The sequence below is a fragment of the Hemicordylus capensis genome, chromosome 4 (genome assembly GCF_027244095.1).
Source record: "Hemicordylus capensis ecotype Gifberg chromosome 4, rHemCap1.1.pri, whole genome shotgun sequence".
NCBI lineage: Eukaryota > Metazoa > Chordata > Lepidosauria > Squamata > Cordylidae > Hemicordylus > Hemicordylus capensis.
In genome coordinates, this window is record NC_069660.1 from 54,803,337 (window position 1) to 54,821,902 (window position 18,566).

Genomic DNA, 18,566 nt, shown 5'->3' on the forward strand with positions numbered 1-18,566 from the left:
ACAGGGATGGGGCAATAGCTCAAGAACTCAATGGTAGAAGCTACTCCTAAAATGCTTAGGGATTAAGCTCCTGAGGTCAATAACAGAGTTTTCTGGACAGTTATTTTGTTAGATTGTTAAGCTAAAATACCTCTGTAGAGAACTGGATGTGAAGTTCAGCCTTAGGAGTCTAGAAACAAGAGATGCTTCAGAGGAATAAAACTGAAGTCAGCCAGGTATCCTAGAGTCTGTCTGAATTTGCAGCTTCAGGCCTTCAAACTTTTCCAGTGCAATCCTATGCATATTTACTGAGTAGTAAGTTCCACTGTGTTCAGTAGATTTTACTCTGAGGTAAGCATGCATAGAATTGCAGTATAGGGTTTCCATCGTATTGCCACCTTGTGTCCAAGAGTGTGGATGAGTGAAGCACAAGATGTAACTGTCTGCACTTGGGTGCTTTCCAGATTACACACTAACAACAGTGTCACTACTGTCCACTAAGTGTGCTTCCATACTGCCTGTGTTTCGACATCGCAGTCCCTGTTTTGTCATCAAGGTGCCATTCACATTTCCAGTGCCGCCTTATGGATTTTATCCTTGAGTTTTAGTCCTACAACACTGCATGTGCGTCGCAAATAAATAGCTGTATTTTCCCATTGTAGGAGGGTTGCGCAAGCTATTTACATTGTCCAAACGATCCTGCCAAGCCGAAGCATTTTACTGCTGAACCACATGTAATCTGGAAAGCACCCTGCCTGATAATTAAAGTGTTCTGAAAGGCCAGTCATAACTACTGGACTCTTGCAAATATTTCCTGGACATCTCTAAAATATGCTCCTTATTTTCCAGATCTTTGGCATGATCTTCAGCATGGTCCTTTGCTGTGCAATCCGGAACACAAGAGACATGCTCTAGAACTCTTGCTGTATAACATTTTACTTTCACACCAGGGACTGGAGAGCTTCTGGATGGAACTCTGCAAGAAGCACTTGCCTGCTCAGCCTAACAACTATAATCCATTTTAATTTGTGGTGTTAACCAACTGACAGAGAAAAGGGGATGTTTGGTATGCCTGAGAGTTTGCATCATTTGCATTTTAAAATTTAGGTCAAAGAAATCTGACTAAATAGGATGTGTTTACAATGCCTTTTTCTTAAGAAAAAAGGGGAATGGCAGCATCTAAGATGAAATTTTATATGAAATATGACTTTGCACCTGTGTGCAGATGAACAGTGCCTGTATCTCCATATTCAAGTACATGTGCGTTTGTTTTGGCACACAGATGTGTGTGGTGCAGCTGCACAGATATCTGTATATACGGTACTCCATATGATTGTGTGTGTGGTTTGTGGCTGTCTGTATCTGCATGCATATTCCTTCCATATATACACTTGGGTGCATACTCAGATTACCCAGGCTAAAGCCCTTTCCAAGTGGACTCCTGTTTGCTGTTCAACTGTGGAGAAGCAAATGACTTTTGAAAAACAAAAAGTTTGGTCTGGTTCTTTATCCAGTCTCTGCAGTGCTCAAAGTAAACTGGATTTAACTAGTTGGATTGGAGGGAATGGGGAAAGACACACTGCTCAGATCTGTTCCTGAGCAGTTCTTCTCATTGGGAGATTTCTGTTGGTTTGCCAAGTGAAGCATTGTTTACAGGGAGGGTCTTATTTTGACCACTAGAGGCCCCATAGGGAACCAGCAGGTTCATACACAGGAAGGTAGTAATACAAGCGAGTACCATAACACCAAATTAAGGGAAATCTATTAATAAATCAATAGATTAAAAAAGGGAGAGAGAGAAAAAGAGCCTGTTGTGGAAATTATATAACCATGTTTTTGAATAGGATCTCTCTTTTTAAAATCAGATTTTTCCTGATCTTGTTTAATCTTGCTCAAAAAATTGGTTTTCTGTATTGTCATCAAAGCTGCATTATGGGTAAAACCTGTTAAAATTACACTGTATGCTTAAAATACCTCAGCAGTGAGTTTACAGTTGATCTGTGCTTTTTATCATCATCATCATTATTATTATTATTATTATTATTTTAATTTCTTTCTATTAAAATGTTCTTCAGAAGGTAATGCTTAGCCAGTGGGAAATAGTTTATGGTGCAATTCTAGTCCATTACAATCAATGGGATCTTGCCATTGAGTTCAATGGAAGGTGCACCCACAGAACTTTTATATATCTAGCCTATTTCTGTCAAGCTGTCATTTTGGGAGTCAGGTAAGGGCCTCTGTTCTTCTCGTCCTGTTCAGGCATTCACAGAACGCTGCTGAATACACTTAGAGAGCTTTGAATGAGTCAGATGTCCCGCCCCCTGCTGCCCGCCATTCACTCTCCCAGCCCCACTCTTCAAATTACTGCAGAGTTTGTCTCAAGAGCCCCCAGTCTCCCAATCACGCTTACATGTTTGTTTCTTCAGATCACATGATCTCCAATCACATGATCATGCAATCACACTTACAGCATTCGTCTCTTCAAACAAACACTGCAGTAAGTGTGAAATGCAGGAAGGGTGAGTGACAGATGGGTTGGGGCTTCTGACCCGTTTCAAGCCCTGTAAGCATGTTCAGCAGCATTCTCCTGAATGCCTGAACAGGGCATCTGTCTTTTTCTGATTCAGGTTGTTATGTTTTGAATGGGAATGGGCGATTTAACAGAATATGTCCGCGGGAGAGCCCTGGCTTACTAATACATGGTATTCCATGTATATTCCTTGTACATGAGCCTTTATTCCATCAAAACATATTAAAAAATAGATGAGCGCTCAGGGAAATCTTGCTGTATTGGGGCCTTCTTTTGAAGTTCAGTATGCACCCAAGAGTGTTTATGTGTATGTGTGCATGTATGTCAGAGAGAGAGAGAAACCCCAAGCTGTGTGCAGTCTTCTCCTTCCACAATGTAATGCTCCCCTTACCTACATCCCAAATGGTTTCAATTACACCACTTTTTTTTGCCTGTGCTGCTTGGCCCATATTGGGTAATCAGGCCCACAAAAACACCTTTCACATGATGGGAGCCAAGTCCAGCAGCCCAAAATGGCCTACCCTCCTATAGTTGTAGGGAAAGTTCTACACTGTCGCATTCTGGCAGATGCATTTCTCACTGGCCGGAGGAATTACACCTATCTCCTTGCTAATCAGAAAACGTAAATTCCAGAGCATAGTCACAGGTTCTGAACCTCTTGTGACCTCCATGTCACAAGGTCAGAACCTCTTACTTGCTCTATCTCTGTGAAACAACCTTGTCCTGTGCAGACCTCATGCCTGCCTGCTGAACACTGCTGATAACTGAGCTGTGGGTTGCACCCCTAGGGAGGGATTTGATATCCACACAAGCAGGTGGGGCAGTGCACACACGCCCACTGTTAGTGGCAGTGGAACCACAGAGATGTACACATATACGTACATGACATTATTTTAAATTAATGGACATGGGCATCAGTGTAATGATACCATGTTGGATTTTGCCTTTTTCGTCACTGATGCTATTGGAGTAGCCAAGCCTGGAGAAACCAGTCTTGCTTCCCAAATGCCATCTGTTGTTTGCTTCTGTACCTGTAAGTGCCTTTTTGGAGACAGGGCTGAGTGCCAGTGATATAAGTAAACTTTTTATCAGAACTAGACTTGAACTGTATTTCTTTCTAATGAATTCTCATTTCCCCACATACCATTGTGTCTGTGTCTGCACACATAATTGTTGTACCTGTACTGGGTTCATCTACTTTCCAGAAATAATAAAAGGATTTCTTTGGAAGAGCAGGCTAGAAATCTAATGACACCAGGTGCATATTTTCTAGATTATTTCAGTGTCCTAAAACACAGCATATATTTAAAATCTATCAGTGCCTTTAAAAACTCCACAACTGTAGCCTTTCCACCTCACCATGTCAACACCATAGTTGGAAAACTATTTCCAACACCATATTGATGGGTGATCCCTCAATGCTAAATAACTTGTGTCTTTAATGCCAGCCATTGCTGGCAGACTATTATTTAGCTCTGTCTATCCCCTTCTTACATTTTGCACTTTTCTATGGCATTTTATTAACAGTATGCAACCCATGAGCATGCTATCACTCCATCTCTTTTTGAATATGCACTTTCCAAATCTTGTTCCTTGCCCCTAGACTTTGTTACATGTGAGTTGGCACACTCACTCAGTTGGCCATCCAAGACCTCAGTGAGAGTGGTTCACTGCATGTCATGAGAACTCCTTCCTCCTTCAGGTTGACTAGACCACCAATGATGCTGGCAGTTAGTGAGAGCGGTGCCTAGTGATAGTCGCTGCTGGAGCAGACAGGTGCCATGGGTTCCTATGGGAAATACACTCCTTGCTTTGTGCTGCTGCTTCTTTGGCAGAAGCGTGACACTTGATTCACAAACTCTGCTGGGAACTAAGTGCAGTGTCTTTCTAAGAGTGACTAATGTGAAAAATGGCCACAGTAGCAACTCAGCAGGTGGAACAGAAAGCAGGCCATGGGAGATGGGGAGTTGGTGCGGTCAGAGCCTCCCCAATGTCTTTAAGATGTCCCTGCTGGATAAAGCAGCACTCTCCAAGCTACTAAACATACCACATGACCTTCAGCCACTGCTTTCATGGGCTGTGGAGAAGGCAGTTGCTTGCCTGCCTTCCCCGGCAGATGAGCGGTGGCTGTTCTTGTCAGACTGTGCCCACACAAGCGGCAGCGCAGAAAGAGAAAGAGCTGGGAGTGGGAGGAATTCCCCATCCCACATTTCATGGTGCCCCAAGCTACGGGCACGGCAGCTAATCGCATAAGAGCAGCCACCACACTGAATGTGGCCGCTCCATCCCCCCAGCATGCTGCCAGAAGTGGCAGCAGGCTGGGGGAAGCCATTGATCCCCATGGCAGTCGTGCACACGATCACCGACTGAGGTTAAGTGGACCACAGGTCCTGGTGCTTCGATCCCAGTACTTCACATGTGCAGCCTAGCCCAGGCTGGGCTGCACCTGTAAACAGCCACATGGTCTACCTCAGCACCTTGACACTGCGGACTTGCCAAGCAGTGTTATCCTGCTTTGGTGGGGGAGGATGGCAAAGATAAGTCGAGGATGTTTAAAAATACATTTAATAAGCACTCATTTGGAGGGAAAGCTTATCCTTGTGGAGCCATGGGAACATTATGCATCTAATAGATGCCCTGTCCTGTCTAATGTAATCATAGGCATTCTCAACAGCCATGGGAATGACTATTTCTACTGTGTTCCAGAACTTCCAGTGTCATTGTATCTGTTAGGTAGTAATGCCTGGCCACTCCTGGCTGCCTATGGGGATCAGGCAAGCCCTGATAGAAACAAGACCACGAAACAGCCATGCCATATAATGGTTGATGCCTCCTTTACTGACACCCTACTGGAAACCATTATTTAAGTGAAAACATGTTCCTCTTCCAAAGCTGATTGGTTCCAAAGCTGTTATCTCTTCCCCTTAAAAGCTACGTTTTAGGGTTTGTGCAGGAAGCTTCATTCAAATGTTAGTAGAAATGTAAATAAATATAATCCTCCACTCAGTCCTCCTTCCCACTGTGCTTGATATCAGACAGCAACAGTGCATCAAGCTGTTATCATGGGAAAGCAAGTATGTTCATGTCTAGTCATTTCCTCTGGCTGTAAATGTTGTTCTCAATTGTTCTGTTACTGAGATATGTTATAGTTTGGTCTGCTCTCTGAATGCATTTTTATCACCTTTCCGCTACTGAAGTTGATGCAGAAATCTAATAAAAAATAATCTGAAATAAAATCTAGTGGGGTATTTCTTTGTGCTAGCCAACATCATAATTCCCATTATATCTACCAGCTTTCTTTCCCAGATATACACGTAGTGTTGGGCAGTAGAATGGAGTGGGGGCGGAGGCGGGGGGTTGTCTGTGGTTTCAAGCACTAACAGTGCATTGAGGGTGTGTTGTGATGTGTGCTGCCATGACAAGATGTGTGCAATATGTTTTGATACTATGTATTTCACTCTTTTCTGTGTTTTGCAATTCCACTGTCAGGTTATTGTCCTGTAAATCCAATATGACCAAATACTTGTACTGTGGTTCTTCCATGTAATGCTTTGGTAATGCTTCAGTCTGGTTGGGGTGAGGGTTGTTGCTTTTTAGCCTACTTTCCCTAAGGAAAGTAATCTTATGAGATCACCTGGTGTGTGCGTGTGTACGCGCACGTGTGTGTCCCTATCAACTTTGCAATGCCAGGACCAATATGAACCACATTGGGTACAGTTGTAGGCACACCTCAATGGCGTAGTTTGTGATGAGGTCCTCAACCCCACTTCAAGATGGTAGATGTGTAAATGTTTGAGGCACAAGCGGGCTAACTTGTGAACCGCCTAACCGATTTGAACCAAATTTGCTCCAGCTGTAGGGATGCAAAGAGACACCTCAATTGCATAGTTTGTGATGATGTCAACCGCCCCAATTCAATATGGCAGACACGTGAACATTTGAGGTGCAAGTGGACTAACTTGTGGACCGTCTAACCAATTTGATCCAAATTTGGTACAGTTGTAGTGAGTGATGCATAGAGACACTTCAGTGGTGTAGTTTGTAAAGATATAATCCGCTCCCATTCAAGACATTTGAATGGATGTTTGGAGCATAACTGGGCTAATTTGTGAACTGCCTAACCAGTTTGGACCAAATTTGCTATAGCTGTCGGAACACATAGGGACACCTCAGCTGCATAGTTTGTGATGATGTCACCCACCCCAATTCAAGATGGTGGACACATGAACATTTGAGGTGGAAGTGGGAACCAATTTGGACCAAATTAGGTACAGTTGTAGGGACACATAGGAACACCTTAAAGGCATAGTTTGTGATGATGTCATCTACCCCAATTCAATATGGTGGATGTGTGAACATTTGAGGTGCAAGTGGGCTAACTTGTGAACTGCCTAACCTATCTGAATGAAATTTAGTGCAGTTGTAGGGATAGTGAAAGAAAAGTAGGCAGCTTAGTTCTTACCATAACTACTTGTATTATTTTGCAGGCAGGTTGTAGAGTTTTGCATCACTAGCTGTCCACTTCCTTACTAAATATTTGTCTAGGTGTTTCCATGTTGTGGAACCAGTTCTTTGTGAAGCCAAGCTGGCTGCCATGCCCAGATTAATGGTTTAGTGCCATTTATTGTATTAGGCACACACACTGGAAAGGGCACTTGCAGAACAAGGAAAAGGTAAGAAAAGTGGCTTGATATAGCTATGGCACTTTTGCAGAGGCCAAATAAAGTGCAAGGTATTTTGACTTTTTGCCTCTTTAAGTGTGTACTATGGAATGGAATGGAATCTTTATTTCGGTCATTGACCAGACAAAAAGATAACACAATAGATCAGTAGTAACCTCCCGCAAACCTGATTCTGCCAGTACTTTCTTACAAAAAACCATTTATAATATAACAATATATAGTACAATCAATACTCATGGTTTTACCAATTGCTTCCTTACACAGCTTGCAATGTATAAAAATTAAGTGTGTACTATACCTCATTAGATAGCCATCTCAGCCTTCATTGGTAGAGATGGGAGGATTGGCTGGACTGAAGCCAACATATAGAACAAGGTTAACAAGACTGTCCAAAGCATTGCTTAAAACGGGTTCCCAGCCTTGAGTCCCCAGATGATATTGGACTACAACTCCATCATCTCCAGCCTTCAGCCATTGTGACCTGCTGAAGGCCATTGTGGCTGGGGATAATGGAAGTTGTAGCCCAAAAACATTTGGGGACTCAAAGCTGGGAAACTCTGGTTTATGTCAAAAATCCAATGAATGGCTTACCTGTGAAAGATGTATTCCAAAATTGTATCAGATCAGCTACAGTAAACCTCAAAAGTGCAAACATCATGAAGTGGAACCCCCCAAGATCTTAAGCATTTAGACCAGGGCTGTTCAGCTTCGGCCCTCCTGCAGATATTGGCCTACAACTCGCATAATCTCTGACTATTCTGCGTTGGAATAAAAAATAATTTTATTTCTCCCCTTTGGGAGAGCCACTTCGGGGGATAACAAGGGTGAGGACCAGGCTGTTTGGCCCAGGATCCCTCGTGGGTGTGTAAAGGAGGGTGTGTATTATAATTGGGCTTCTTTTTGAAATCTTGGGTGAGTTGAGTTTTAATGTGTCGGGATCTGTCTGGAGATGGGGAGACAAGGGGTGTATCCACTGATTATGGTGGTGGGGAATAGAGGAAGTAATGTTGACAGGTCAGCAGGCTGTTGCCAGGGAAGGGAAATCAGAAACATAATTGCTGTCTCCCCTTCTGGCTATCCTGTCAGCTCTTTGACCTTGGAAAGCAATTCCAACCACCCACAGAGCCTCATCTTGCTCCTTTGTAGTGCCCGGTCGGTCCAGAAAAAACCTGAAATCATCCATAATTTGATTCTGGATAAAGGGGCCAATCTAATATGTCTTACGGAGACTTGGTTAGGGGAGGCTGGTGGCCCAGTCTGGTCCCAGCTTCTTCCTCCAGGGTACTCTGTTGAGTAGCAGGGGAGGGGAAGTGGGCGGGGAGGTGGAGTGGCTGTGGTCTACAAGGACAATATCTCCCTTGCCAGGATCCCTGTCAGAGTGTCTGACCATATTGAATATGTGTGTACCTAAGTTTGGGGACCATGGATAGACTGGGACTTCTGTTGGTGTACTGATCACCCTGCTGACCGATGGAGTCCCTAACTGAGATGACAGACTTGGTCTCAGGCTTGGCGTTGGAGTCTCCCAGGCTTGTGGTGCTGGGGAACTTCAGTGTTCACTTTGGGACCAATTTGTCCAGGGCAGCTCAGGAGTTCATAGCAGCCATGACAACTATGGGCCTATCCCAGGTGGTCTCGGGACCAACTCATATTGCTGGTCACACACTTGATCTGGTCTTTCACGCTGAACGGTGTGGTGTTCCATGGGTGGAGACTCCTGTGATTTCCCCTTTGACATGGACGGAATGCCATCTGGTTAAGGTTGGACTCGTGACCACGTCCCACCTCCACAGGGTCGGGGGGCCTATTAGGATGGTCCGCCCAAGAAGGTTACTGGATTTAATAGGATTCCAAGAAGTCTTGGAGGGATTTAGTGTTGACTCTGCTGGTGACCCTGTCGACACTCTAGTGGAGAACTGGAATAATCAACTCACCAGGCAGTGGACACGATCACTCCTAAGCGTCCTCTAGGAACCACTTTGAAACTGGTCCCTTGGTATACTACGGAAGAACTATGGGGGCTGAAGCGGCAAGGTAGATGACTAGAACGCAAGTGGAGGAAGACTCGACTCAAATCTGACCGATTATTACATAGAGAGCATTTGAAGATCTATGCTCAGGCAATACATGCAGCAAAGAAGCAATTCTTTTCCTATCATATCACGTCCGCAAGTTCACATCTGGCGGAGTTGTTCAGGGTCATGAAGAGGCTAATGTGTGCCCCTTCTCCTTGAATCAGTACTTGGATCCAACAATTACTTGTTGTGACTTTTTAATGATTTATTGGTGGACAAAGTCTCTCATATTCGGGCTGACTCGGATTCAAACTCCACAATTGTTACAGAGTCTGATGCCGAGGTGTCCAGCAGCTCCTCTTATGTGATGACCCTGGATCAGTTTCAGTTTGTGAATCCTGAGGATGTGGACAAGTTGCTTGGAATGGTGCAGCCTACCACTAGCCCTCTTGACCCTTGTCTGACATGGCTTATACTCTCTGGCAGGGAGGCTGTTGTAGAGGGCCTGGTAGAGATTATAAACGCTTCTCTGAAGGAGCGCAGGATGCTTCCTTATCTTATGGAGGCAATCATTAGACCGCTTCTGAAGAAGCCTGCCTTGGATCCCTCCGAGTTAAATAATTACAGGGCTGTCTCCAACCTTCCATGGTTAGTAAAGGTGCTTGAGAAGGTGGTGGCCTCCCAGCTCCAGGAGGTCTTGGAGGAAACTGATTATCTAGACCCATTTCAAACTGGCTTTTGGACGGGCAATTGTTCAATGTAATGTTTTGGGGTTGTTGTTTTTTTAATAATTTGAAGATTATGAAGCCAAGCAAGTCCTTGCTGTGAGACGAAGTGTTGTATATGAAACTGTTGGTCCATTCACCAGCTGAGGCCCAGGATGTCTAGCTCCTTTCGTTCTTCTTGGCTTTCACTCCAACACCTGTTCATCTCTTTCCTCAGTTCTTCTACTCTGTAGATATACTGGAAAATGAATCTGATCCTTCTGGAAAGAAATGGTGGGTTCTCACGCCAGTCCTGTTATACTATCCAGAGGCTCTGTGTGTGTGTGTGTGTGTGTGTGTGTGTGTGTGTGTGTGTGTGTGTGTGTGTGTGAGAGAGAGAGAGAGAGAGAGAGGGGGGGGGGATCTTCTATCAGTCTTTAAACTGTAAGTGGTAACCTCCAAGAATATGCTTTGATGGAGGAAAAGCCATTGTGTTTTAATAGAGAAAGCAAATGACTGTTTTGTCCTTGGCATCATCCATTTAGTCAGAATCAAGGCTTTGCTTGCTTAGCTTTGCTGTCATAACTGACAAATAAGTTTTTGAAGCAAAAATAGATGAAGCCAGCCAAGCTGCTGTAGGAAGCGTCTGTGAGAAAATATTCCTATGTGTTCTGCTGTATGTGCAACATCAAATCAAGGACATATCAGAAGAATTCAATTTTGTGTTTTTAGGAGGCTATCCCAGAAACCCATCACACATTTAGAGTTGGCAGGCTTTGAATGCATACATAGCGCAATATTATATATAAGCATAAACTGCTAGTACCTGTTTTCAGCAAATTTCAGAGAGGTAATCATGTTTGTCTGTTGCAATAAAAACAACAGAAGCGTGGAAATTTAAAGGGTAAGATATATTGTGGCATAAACAAAGGTTTAGTGGACTACAGCCCACTTAAATCAGATCTATGAAATGCTATTCTCAGTTGACAGATATAGATATTATACAGAGAGACATAGTAAGTGAATCTAAACAGGGAATCAAATCCCATGCAAGATGTACAGGAGATTTGTAGCATTTCTGTGCAAAGTTCAAAGGTCTATAAGATGAAGACAGCACTTAAACATTAAAAGGGCCAAGCTAGGCCCCCTTCTTTTTAATTTAATTTTAGAGCCTCTGGCTTGTGCAGTCAGACAAAATCCTACCATCAAAGGCATAACCAACAATAGGACAAAATAGCTCTTTATGCTAATGACACTTTCCTTTTTATGGAGGATTCTGTTTCTTCTATCTCAGCTTTGATTTCTTTAATTCAGAAGTTTAGCCAACTCTCTAGCTACTCCATTAAATGGTCCAAGTCTGAACGGATGCCTTGGGGGATCATTCTCCTCCCTCCTTGTTTTGCAATTGGAATTTCAAAATTTGCCAAACAGAAATTGAGTACTTAGAAATTATTGTCACCCGTAATATCTCTTCCTTAATAAGAATCTTAATCTCATCTTTTCTCAATTGAAACTTGATATTGATAGGTGAATTGCCTTACCTAACAACATTTGGGGTAAAATAAACATAATTAAAATGAATGTCCTTCCCTGTTTGATCTGTGTATTAACGGCTCTCCCCTTATTCATTTCTAAAAGCCCCTTTAGCTGCTTTCTCAAACTTTTATGCAAATTTATCTGGCATAAAGACAATCCCAGATTTTCCCTTCATAAATTATAATTACCAATCCTGGGAGTGAGGGGAGGTAATTTTCCAGATATCTCAAAATATCATAGGGCATACTTGCTTAATCAGGTCTTTAAATTAAAACACAATCTTCCCAACTGTCCAGCATGGTACACTCTTGAGCTTTCTTTTATAAAACTTCCTGACAGTCTTGGAGGAACTTGATTATCTAGACCCATTTCAAACTGGTTTTCGTGCAGGCTATGAGACTGCCTTGGTCGACCTGCGTGATGATCTCCAATGGGAAATTGACAGAGGAAATGTGCTTCTGTTGGTCCTTCTAGATCTCTCGGCAGCTTTCAATACTACTGCCCATAGTATACTTCCAGAGTGTCTGGGGGTTGGGAGTGGGAGGCATTGCTTAGCAGAAGTTCCACTCCTACCTGTCGGGCAGATTCCAGATAGTGTCACCTGGAGACTGTCGCTCTTCAAAACATGAACTTTTATATGGGTCCCCCATGGTTCCATACTATCTGCAATGCTCTTTAACATCTACATGAAAACGCTGAGAAAGGTCATCAGGAGATTTAGTGCAGGGTGCTATCAGTATGCTGATGACACCCAAATCTTCTCCATGTCAACATCATCAGGAGATGGCATAACCTCCCTAAATGCCTACCTAGAGACGGTGATGGACTGGATAAGAGATAACGAACTGAGACTGAATCCAGATAAGATGGAGGTGCTTATTGTGCATGGTTGGAACTCAGGAAACAATTTTGATCTGGATCCAAACCTTTCCCTGGTATTGCAGGCTGAAGCGGTGGCCAGAGGTGCTATCAGCTTCTGCTAATATTAATATTAATAATAATAATAATAATAATAATAATAATAATTAATTTGATTTCTATACCACCATTTCAATATGCCAGCTGTGTCCATTTTTTGAGATAACTACTTCAAAACAGTAGTGCATTTGCTGGTAAACATCCAGACATGACAACTGCAACATGCTCTATGTGGGGCTGCGTTTGTACATAGTGCGGAAACTGTAGTTGGTACAGAATGCAGCAGCCAGGTTGGTCTCCGGGTTATATCCAGGGTTTTTAAACTTTTTTGAATGTCTTAATTATTTTATGGTGTTTTTAATTTCTGTTTTTAACTGTTAATTGATTTTAAATTGTTTTGTTTTAATGTAAACCGCCCTGAGCCATTTTTGGAAGGGCGGTATAGAAATTGAATGAATGAATGAATGAAATTAAATCTTGAGGAGACCATATTACTGCTATAATAAAAGAGCTATACTGGCTACCAATAAGTTTCCAGGCAAAATACAAGGTGCGTGTTATAACCTATAAAGCCCTAAACAGCTTAAGCCCTGGGTATTTAAGGGAACAGCTTCTTTGCCATGAGCCCTATCGGCCATTGAAATAATCTGGAGAGGATAATCTGCAGTTGTCACCTGCTCATCCAGTGACTAAACAGGGACGGGCCTTCTCTGTTTCCACCCTGAAACTCTGGAATGTGCTCCTGGTTAAATAAGAGCCTCTCCATCTCTGACAACTTTTAAGACGTCTTTAAAGACACATTTTTTTTCACCCACACTAGACTTGCGGCTTTAAATTATTTTTATTGATTGACTGCATTTATATACTGCCTAACATAAAAATCTCTTGGCGATGTACAGAATTAAAACATATTATAATATAAACCATTTAAAATTCATTAAAAATAATTATAATAGAAACACATTAAAATTTAAAAATTGGATTTCAGTTAAAAGCATGGGAAAACAGGGTCCTCCTAAAAACAAACAGAGGAGATGCTCTTATTTCAGCAGGGAGCAAGTTCCAAAGACCTGGGGCAGTCACAGAGAAGGCCCGGTCCAAAGTTGCCACCAAATGGGTTGGCGGCAACCATAACCGGACCTCTCCAGATTATCTTTATCTTTTTATTTTTTATTTTTTTCATTTCTATACTGCCCTTCCAAAAATGGCTCAAGGTGGTTTACATCAAAACAAAAACAAAACAATTAAAATCAAAACTAAACAATTAAAATAATTTAAACATTAAAATCATTAACATTAAAATCATTTAAAACCAACATTAAAAATTTGAAACCATGAATCTAATTAAAAGCCTGGGTGAATAAATGTGTCTTCAGTGCCTTTTTAAAAGTTGCCAGAGATGAGGAGACTCTTATTTCAAAGTCCAGGGGCAGTAATGGAGAAGGCCCAGGCCCAAGCAGCCACCAAATGAGTTGGTGGCAACCACAGGTGAACCTCTCCAGATGACTGGGGCGCACTAACCCCCGGACCTTGGGGCCCGGTCCAGTCCTCCAAGATCCGAGGGAGCCTCCAAATAGCCAGGGCCGGTAGCCTCCGGCAGCCACCCTGTGCCCGCCCTGCCAAAGCTCCACTTTTTAAAACAACGCTTACCACAGCTGAGGGGTGGCTGTGTGTGTGGGGGGGGGAGAAGAGCAGTCCTTCTCCCTTCTCCCCCTCTCCCCCAGCAACAGTGGGGTGGGAGCAGGAGCAATGCTGCACTCATCCATTCTGGCTAGCATCTTTAAGCAAATGCAAGGCGCGCCTGCGCAGGGGAGATAGTCGCAAGCCCGTTGGTTATTTACTATGTGCCTGGAACCTCTCTTGGGGTAGCAAATCATGGCTCTCCTGTTCACTACTTGTCACCAAGTGTATTATTTTACAATGTTGGAAAGATCATTTCAGCCTCTCAGTTTATCAATGGATAGAAGACCTCTCTAATAATCTGGCAATTTTTTAACTGACAATTTACTGTCATATTCTGAAAGAGGACTCCCCCATACCGGGATTTCAAAGGACTATTTAGTTATTTGCATAATTTCCTCTGTTTATTTCAAATCAATAACTGTGTTAACCCCATCCTCCCCTTTTATTTTTGTTTCTCTGTGTTTTTCTCATACAGTATACCCAGCTTTTTGTTGTAATTACTTTCTTATAACATGAAAAAAATGTATAAAGCTGTTAAGGGGGGGTCAATCAGGAATTTCAGATATTTACAACTTTAGGAGAATTCAGTTACACTTTAGGAGAAATAGGAGAAATATAGTTGCAAGCCATGAAATTGACTGAGTTAGAGCAGTTTGTGTAAAACAATAAAACTGGGGGCGTAGCAAGGTCATGCTCAAATTATCATACTTCAGACACATTATGCGTTTAAGAGAGTGATTGGCCCATGCTGCCGGAATGGCTCTCCCTGCCTTTAAGGCAGGGAGAGTTGCTCTGGCCGATGCTGCCCAACGCAGCGTGAGCTGATCACCCTTCCAAACGGGGCCGCAAGGCCTCCTTTGGTAGGGATACCATGTCCTCCACATCTGATGTCAGACGCATGGGTGTGGCTAGCCACGCCCCTGCATCTCATGTCAGACTGGGGGGGCGGGGCCAGGGGGTCATGGCGGCCACACACAGGCCGCCGCCAGCTTCTCTACGCTACTGGAGAGATCTCCAGGAATAGTTTCAGTCAGAGCTAGCAACACTGCTCTGTGTGCCACCAATGTTTGAATTTGGTGCAGTCAAGGTGGTGTTCCCAGTTGATCTCAGATATGGTAGTACAAAGGACAAGTTATAAACTAAGAACGTGATTATGCATGCTTTAATCACATTGACTTCAGTGGAAGCAAAGTATATGCCTCAGTGTTGCAGCCTTTCGCCCAGATGTTACTGGCACAAGAGTCCTGTGGGGTGGGGGAGATAGCAGCACTAGAACTTGATATAAAAGCCAGCTCCTCCTCGTTCATCCCCTATTAGAGCCAAGTATCCAATAACGCTGAACTGAGGCTGGGCTGTTCCGAGGCATCTAGACTTTGTGCTGAGATAAGCAGCGAAGACTACTAGAGTACAACTGCCTATCCTAGAAACCAAGTTCCTATGAAGTTTCACATTACTTCTCCTACAGCTTCCTAATGCTATAAGATACAGTGGACTGTAGACAGCAAAAGTTCTCAACTGAGAGGTGATATGGCTCAGTTCTGTGGACAAGTACTAATCCCTTCCCCTTATCCTAGATCTATGCAGGACTCCTGCAGTCCTGCTTCCATGGTATATGTGGGTACCACATCTTGCACAAGAACACCAAATGCACAGCTCCTGTGGACATGACCAGTAGATGAATCCTAGCATCAGGGGGTGGGACCTGAGTGCAGCCCAGTTCTTCCCCCCGCCCACACCACCCATTCAGTTAATGGGAAGAATAGCTTAAGAAGAGTAGCTTGTCCTTTCAGTGGTTAAGAATTGCTTTATAAAAGCATATCTAATACTATAAAACAACAGAACAAATTTTTTATTAACAACAACAACAACAACAACAACAGATCATTATTTCCTTGTTGGCATTTTTCATATATTTTTTTCCGGTTAAGCAACGTTTCTTCCAGTAACCTTGAGGTCCAGCCCTGGTTGCTCAACTGAAGATCCTGAGTCCTGCAGCCCACTTGCCACCAGATGTCCAGGGACTCCAGCACCTGGCGCGGTCCTTGTTGACCCGGGTGACAATTGATCCAATATAGATTACGTCTCACCATATTGTTGATGGGAGAGGCACTCTTCGTCTGGCTCCTCTGGTGAGACCTGTCCAGTATGGTTGGACCTCTAGCATAGCTCTCACCTTCCTCAGAGCACGCAAGCCCCACAACCACGCCAAGGTAGTGCCTCACTGGGGGCGGTAGTGTGGTAGTGCAGTACAGTGAGGTAGTGCCTCACTGTAGTGCCTCACATCTGCCACACAATACATCAGATATAACTACAGTCGCGAAGAAAGAAAAACAAGTTAAAATAATCGACATAGCAATACCAGGGGATAGTAGAATAGAAGAAGAAGAAATAGAAAAAAAATCACAAAATACAAAGATCTACAAATTGAAATTGAAAGGCTGTGGCAGAAAAAGACCAAAATAATCCCAGTGGTAATTGGCACCCTAGGTGCAATTCCAAAACAACTTGAAGAGCACCTCAACACCATAGGGGCCACAGAAATCACCATCAACCAATTACAAAAAGCAACTTTACTGGGAACAGCCTATATTCTGTGACGATATCTATAATAACAGCAACAACATTGACAATAAAATCCAGCCATCCCTTAATTCCCAGGTCCTTGGGAAGGACTCGATCTCTGGATAAAACAAACCAGTCAATAACACCTGTCTGACTGTGTAAATAAATAAATAAATATAATAATAATAAATAATAATAATAATAGGTACATGAATGCATGACCCAGCAGAAATTCACATGCACCATGAGTCTGCAGCAATCCTTTGAATGTGCTGACTGTGTTGGCCCATAGTCAGCTGCTCATGTGTGCAGTCAGTCTCAGCCATCTGCAGGACTGAACATTTTGCACACTATCACACAGAAGCTGCACATTTATTTAGGCCCCAGGCTAAGCCACAAAATTCTGGAGTAGAGCCACAAGCCTTCACTCCATTCTGTGTCTAGCACTAGCAGCTGCAAAAAAACAGCTGGTCTTTTTCAGGGACCATGTGACCCTGCATCAAGCAGCTGCAAATGTTCAAACTCACCACAAAGCTAGAAATGAAGTGAATTAGCAAAGCCTGCAGTGCAGTACTAAACCTGCAGTACTAGTGCAACCTACCTGGCTTGGTTTTGCAAGGCTCCTGTGTATGACTTTGGGAGAGGGTGGCTATGAGCAGATGATGGCTTCTTCACTCACTATTTGTGACTTCTTGGAGGAAATGGAAGTACTTAATGTTTGCAGCCCTTTCCCATTTCTTTCTGGGAGCAGTTAAGGCCCACTCAATCCCATCAAAATTGGGGTGGCAAAATGCACTACATTGCTCTTGCATTTCTCCTACACTTGCTAGAGCTGGAGGCACGTGTTGGAGTTGGCACCGGTTTTTTCCATCCTGCAGTGACACTGTGGTAGGAGACAGATAGCTACACTGCATGGCCCACTTCTGTATGAGAGTCCCTCCATGTGTGAGTTGCTGGAGGAGGAGGAGTGAACAGTTGTTGCCATCAAACTGTGAGGAAGAGTACAAGCAGGGGCGTAGCAAGGTTGGAGTGGGCCCAGAGACAAGATTTTAAAATGTCCCCCCCCCCCAAAGTCCAGGGCCTCCGCACACCCCAGGCCCCCAAGGATTTAAGTCTGATATTCCAAAATAAGTATGCTGCCTGCAAATACATTTCACTGAATACACACACACACGTCACAATATATAGTGATATACATTGAGTACTATACATTTGTATTACTTTTAATGCCTAGAACACACTAGAAAGATGAATTATTAAAATGGGCCCCTCGCTGCAGATTAGCAAAGGAGACTTTCAACCATGCAGGGTGAACCTATGTTTGTTTTCTCAGAATTCTGAACAAATTCAGTCAAGTTTGATTCCAGGAGGTTTTTCACAGGAGGCTTTTAAAGCCCTTTAACACACCTCTCCTCCTCTGGAATGGAGGTGCTGCATTCACATGTTGGCCAGATGTACCCTGAAGTCCCTGCAAGTTATTGGGGAGCAGTTCACACACAAGAAAAATAAAATAAAAGCACCACACATGCTTCACAGTTCTCACTCAGACCTTCTGGGTTGCAAAACAACTTGAACATAAGTGCATTTATAAATGAATGAATGAACAAATAAAATTAATAAAATACTGTTCCAGAAGTTTTTGCAATTTTCTGCCATGAAACAAGCCACTTATAGGACTTTTTAGATAGTTTTTTTAAAGTCAGCAAATTTCCCAAGCTGTTTCAAAATAAATATTCAGAGACTTCTCGGTCCCTCCTCCCCCCCCCCATATCCAAGCCCTATGGCAAGCAGATCCCTATATGGGGGGGGGGGGAAGGTAACCACAAAAAGGAGTTCACACTCTACCTGACAAATGCTGGTCTGGGTTAAGCAGGGCAGCAAGGGGTCTTCTGCTGCAGAGAACACTCTGGCTGCCTCCTCCTTCCTAGCTTGCTTGGGCCCTACTTGAGTTCAGGCT

At 43.3% G+C, this 18,566-nt stretch overlaps 1 protein-coding gene and 1 long non-coding RNA gene across 3 annotated transcripts in view; one reads left to right on the forward strand and one right to left on the reverse strand.

Moving 5' to 3' along the window:
• TSPAN2 (tetraspanin 2) overlaps positions 1 to 6,029 on the forward strand; it is a 103,131-nt gene extending 97,102 nt beyond the window's left edge. For both annotated transcript variants that reach the window (XM_053248927.1, XM_053248926.1), the window contains one exon: positions 829 to 6,029. In XM_053248927.1, the coding sequence (XP_053104902.1) occupies positions 829 to 894 (66 nt within the window). In that variant the 3' untranslated portion in view covers positions 895 to 6,029. The remainder of the gene's footprint in view (positions 1 to 828) is intronic.
• A 9,852-nt stretch (positions 6,030 to 15,881) lies between these two features.
• Positions 15,882 to 18,558, reverse strand: LOC128325158 (uncharacterized). Its single transcript, XR_008307288.1, has 2 exons — positions 18,455 to 18,558; positions 15,882 to 16,355 (listed from the first exon to the last, which is right to left on the reverse strand). It is a non-coding gene; the product is annotated as an uncharacterized LOC128325158 (long non-coding RNA).
• Positions 18,559 to 18,566: the final 8 nt, after the last annotated feature.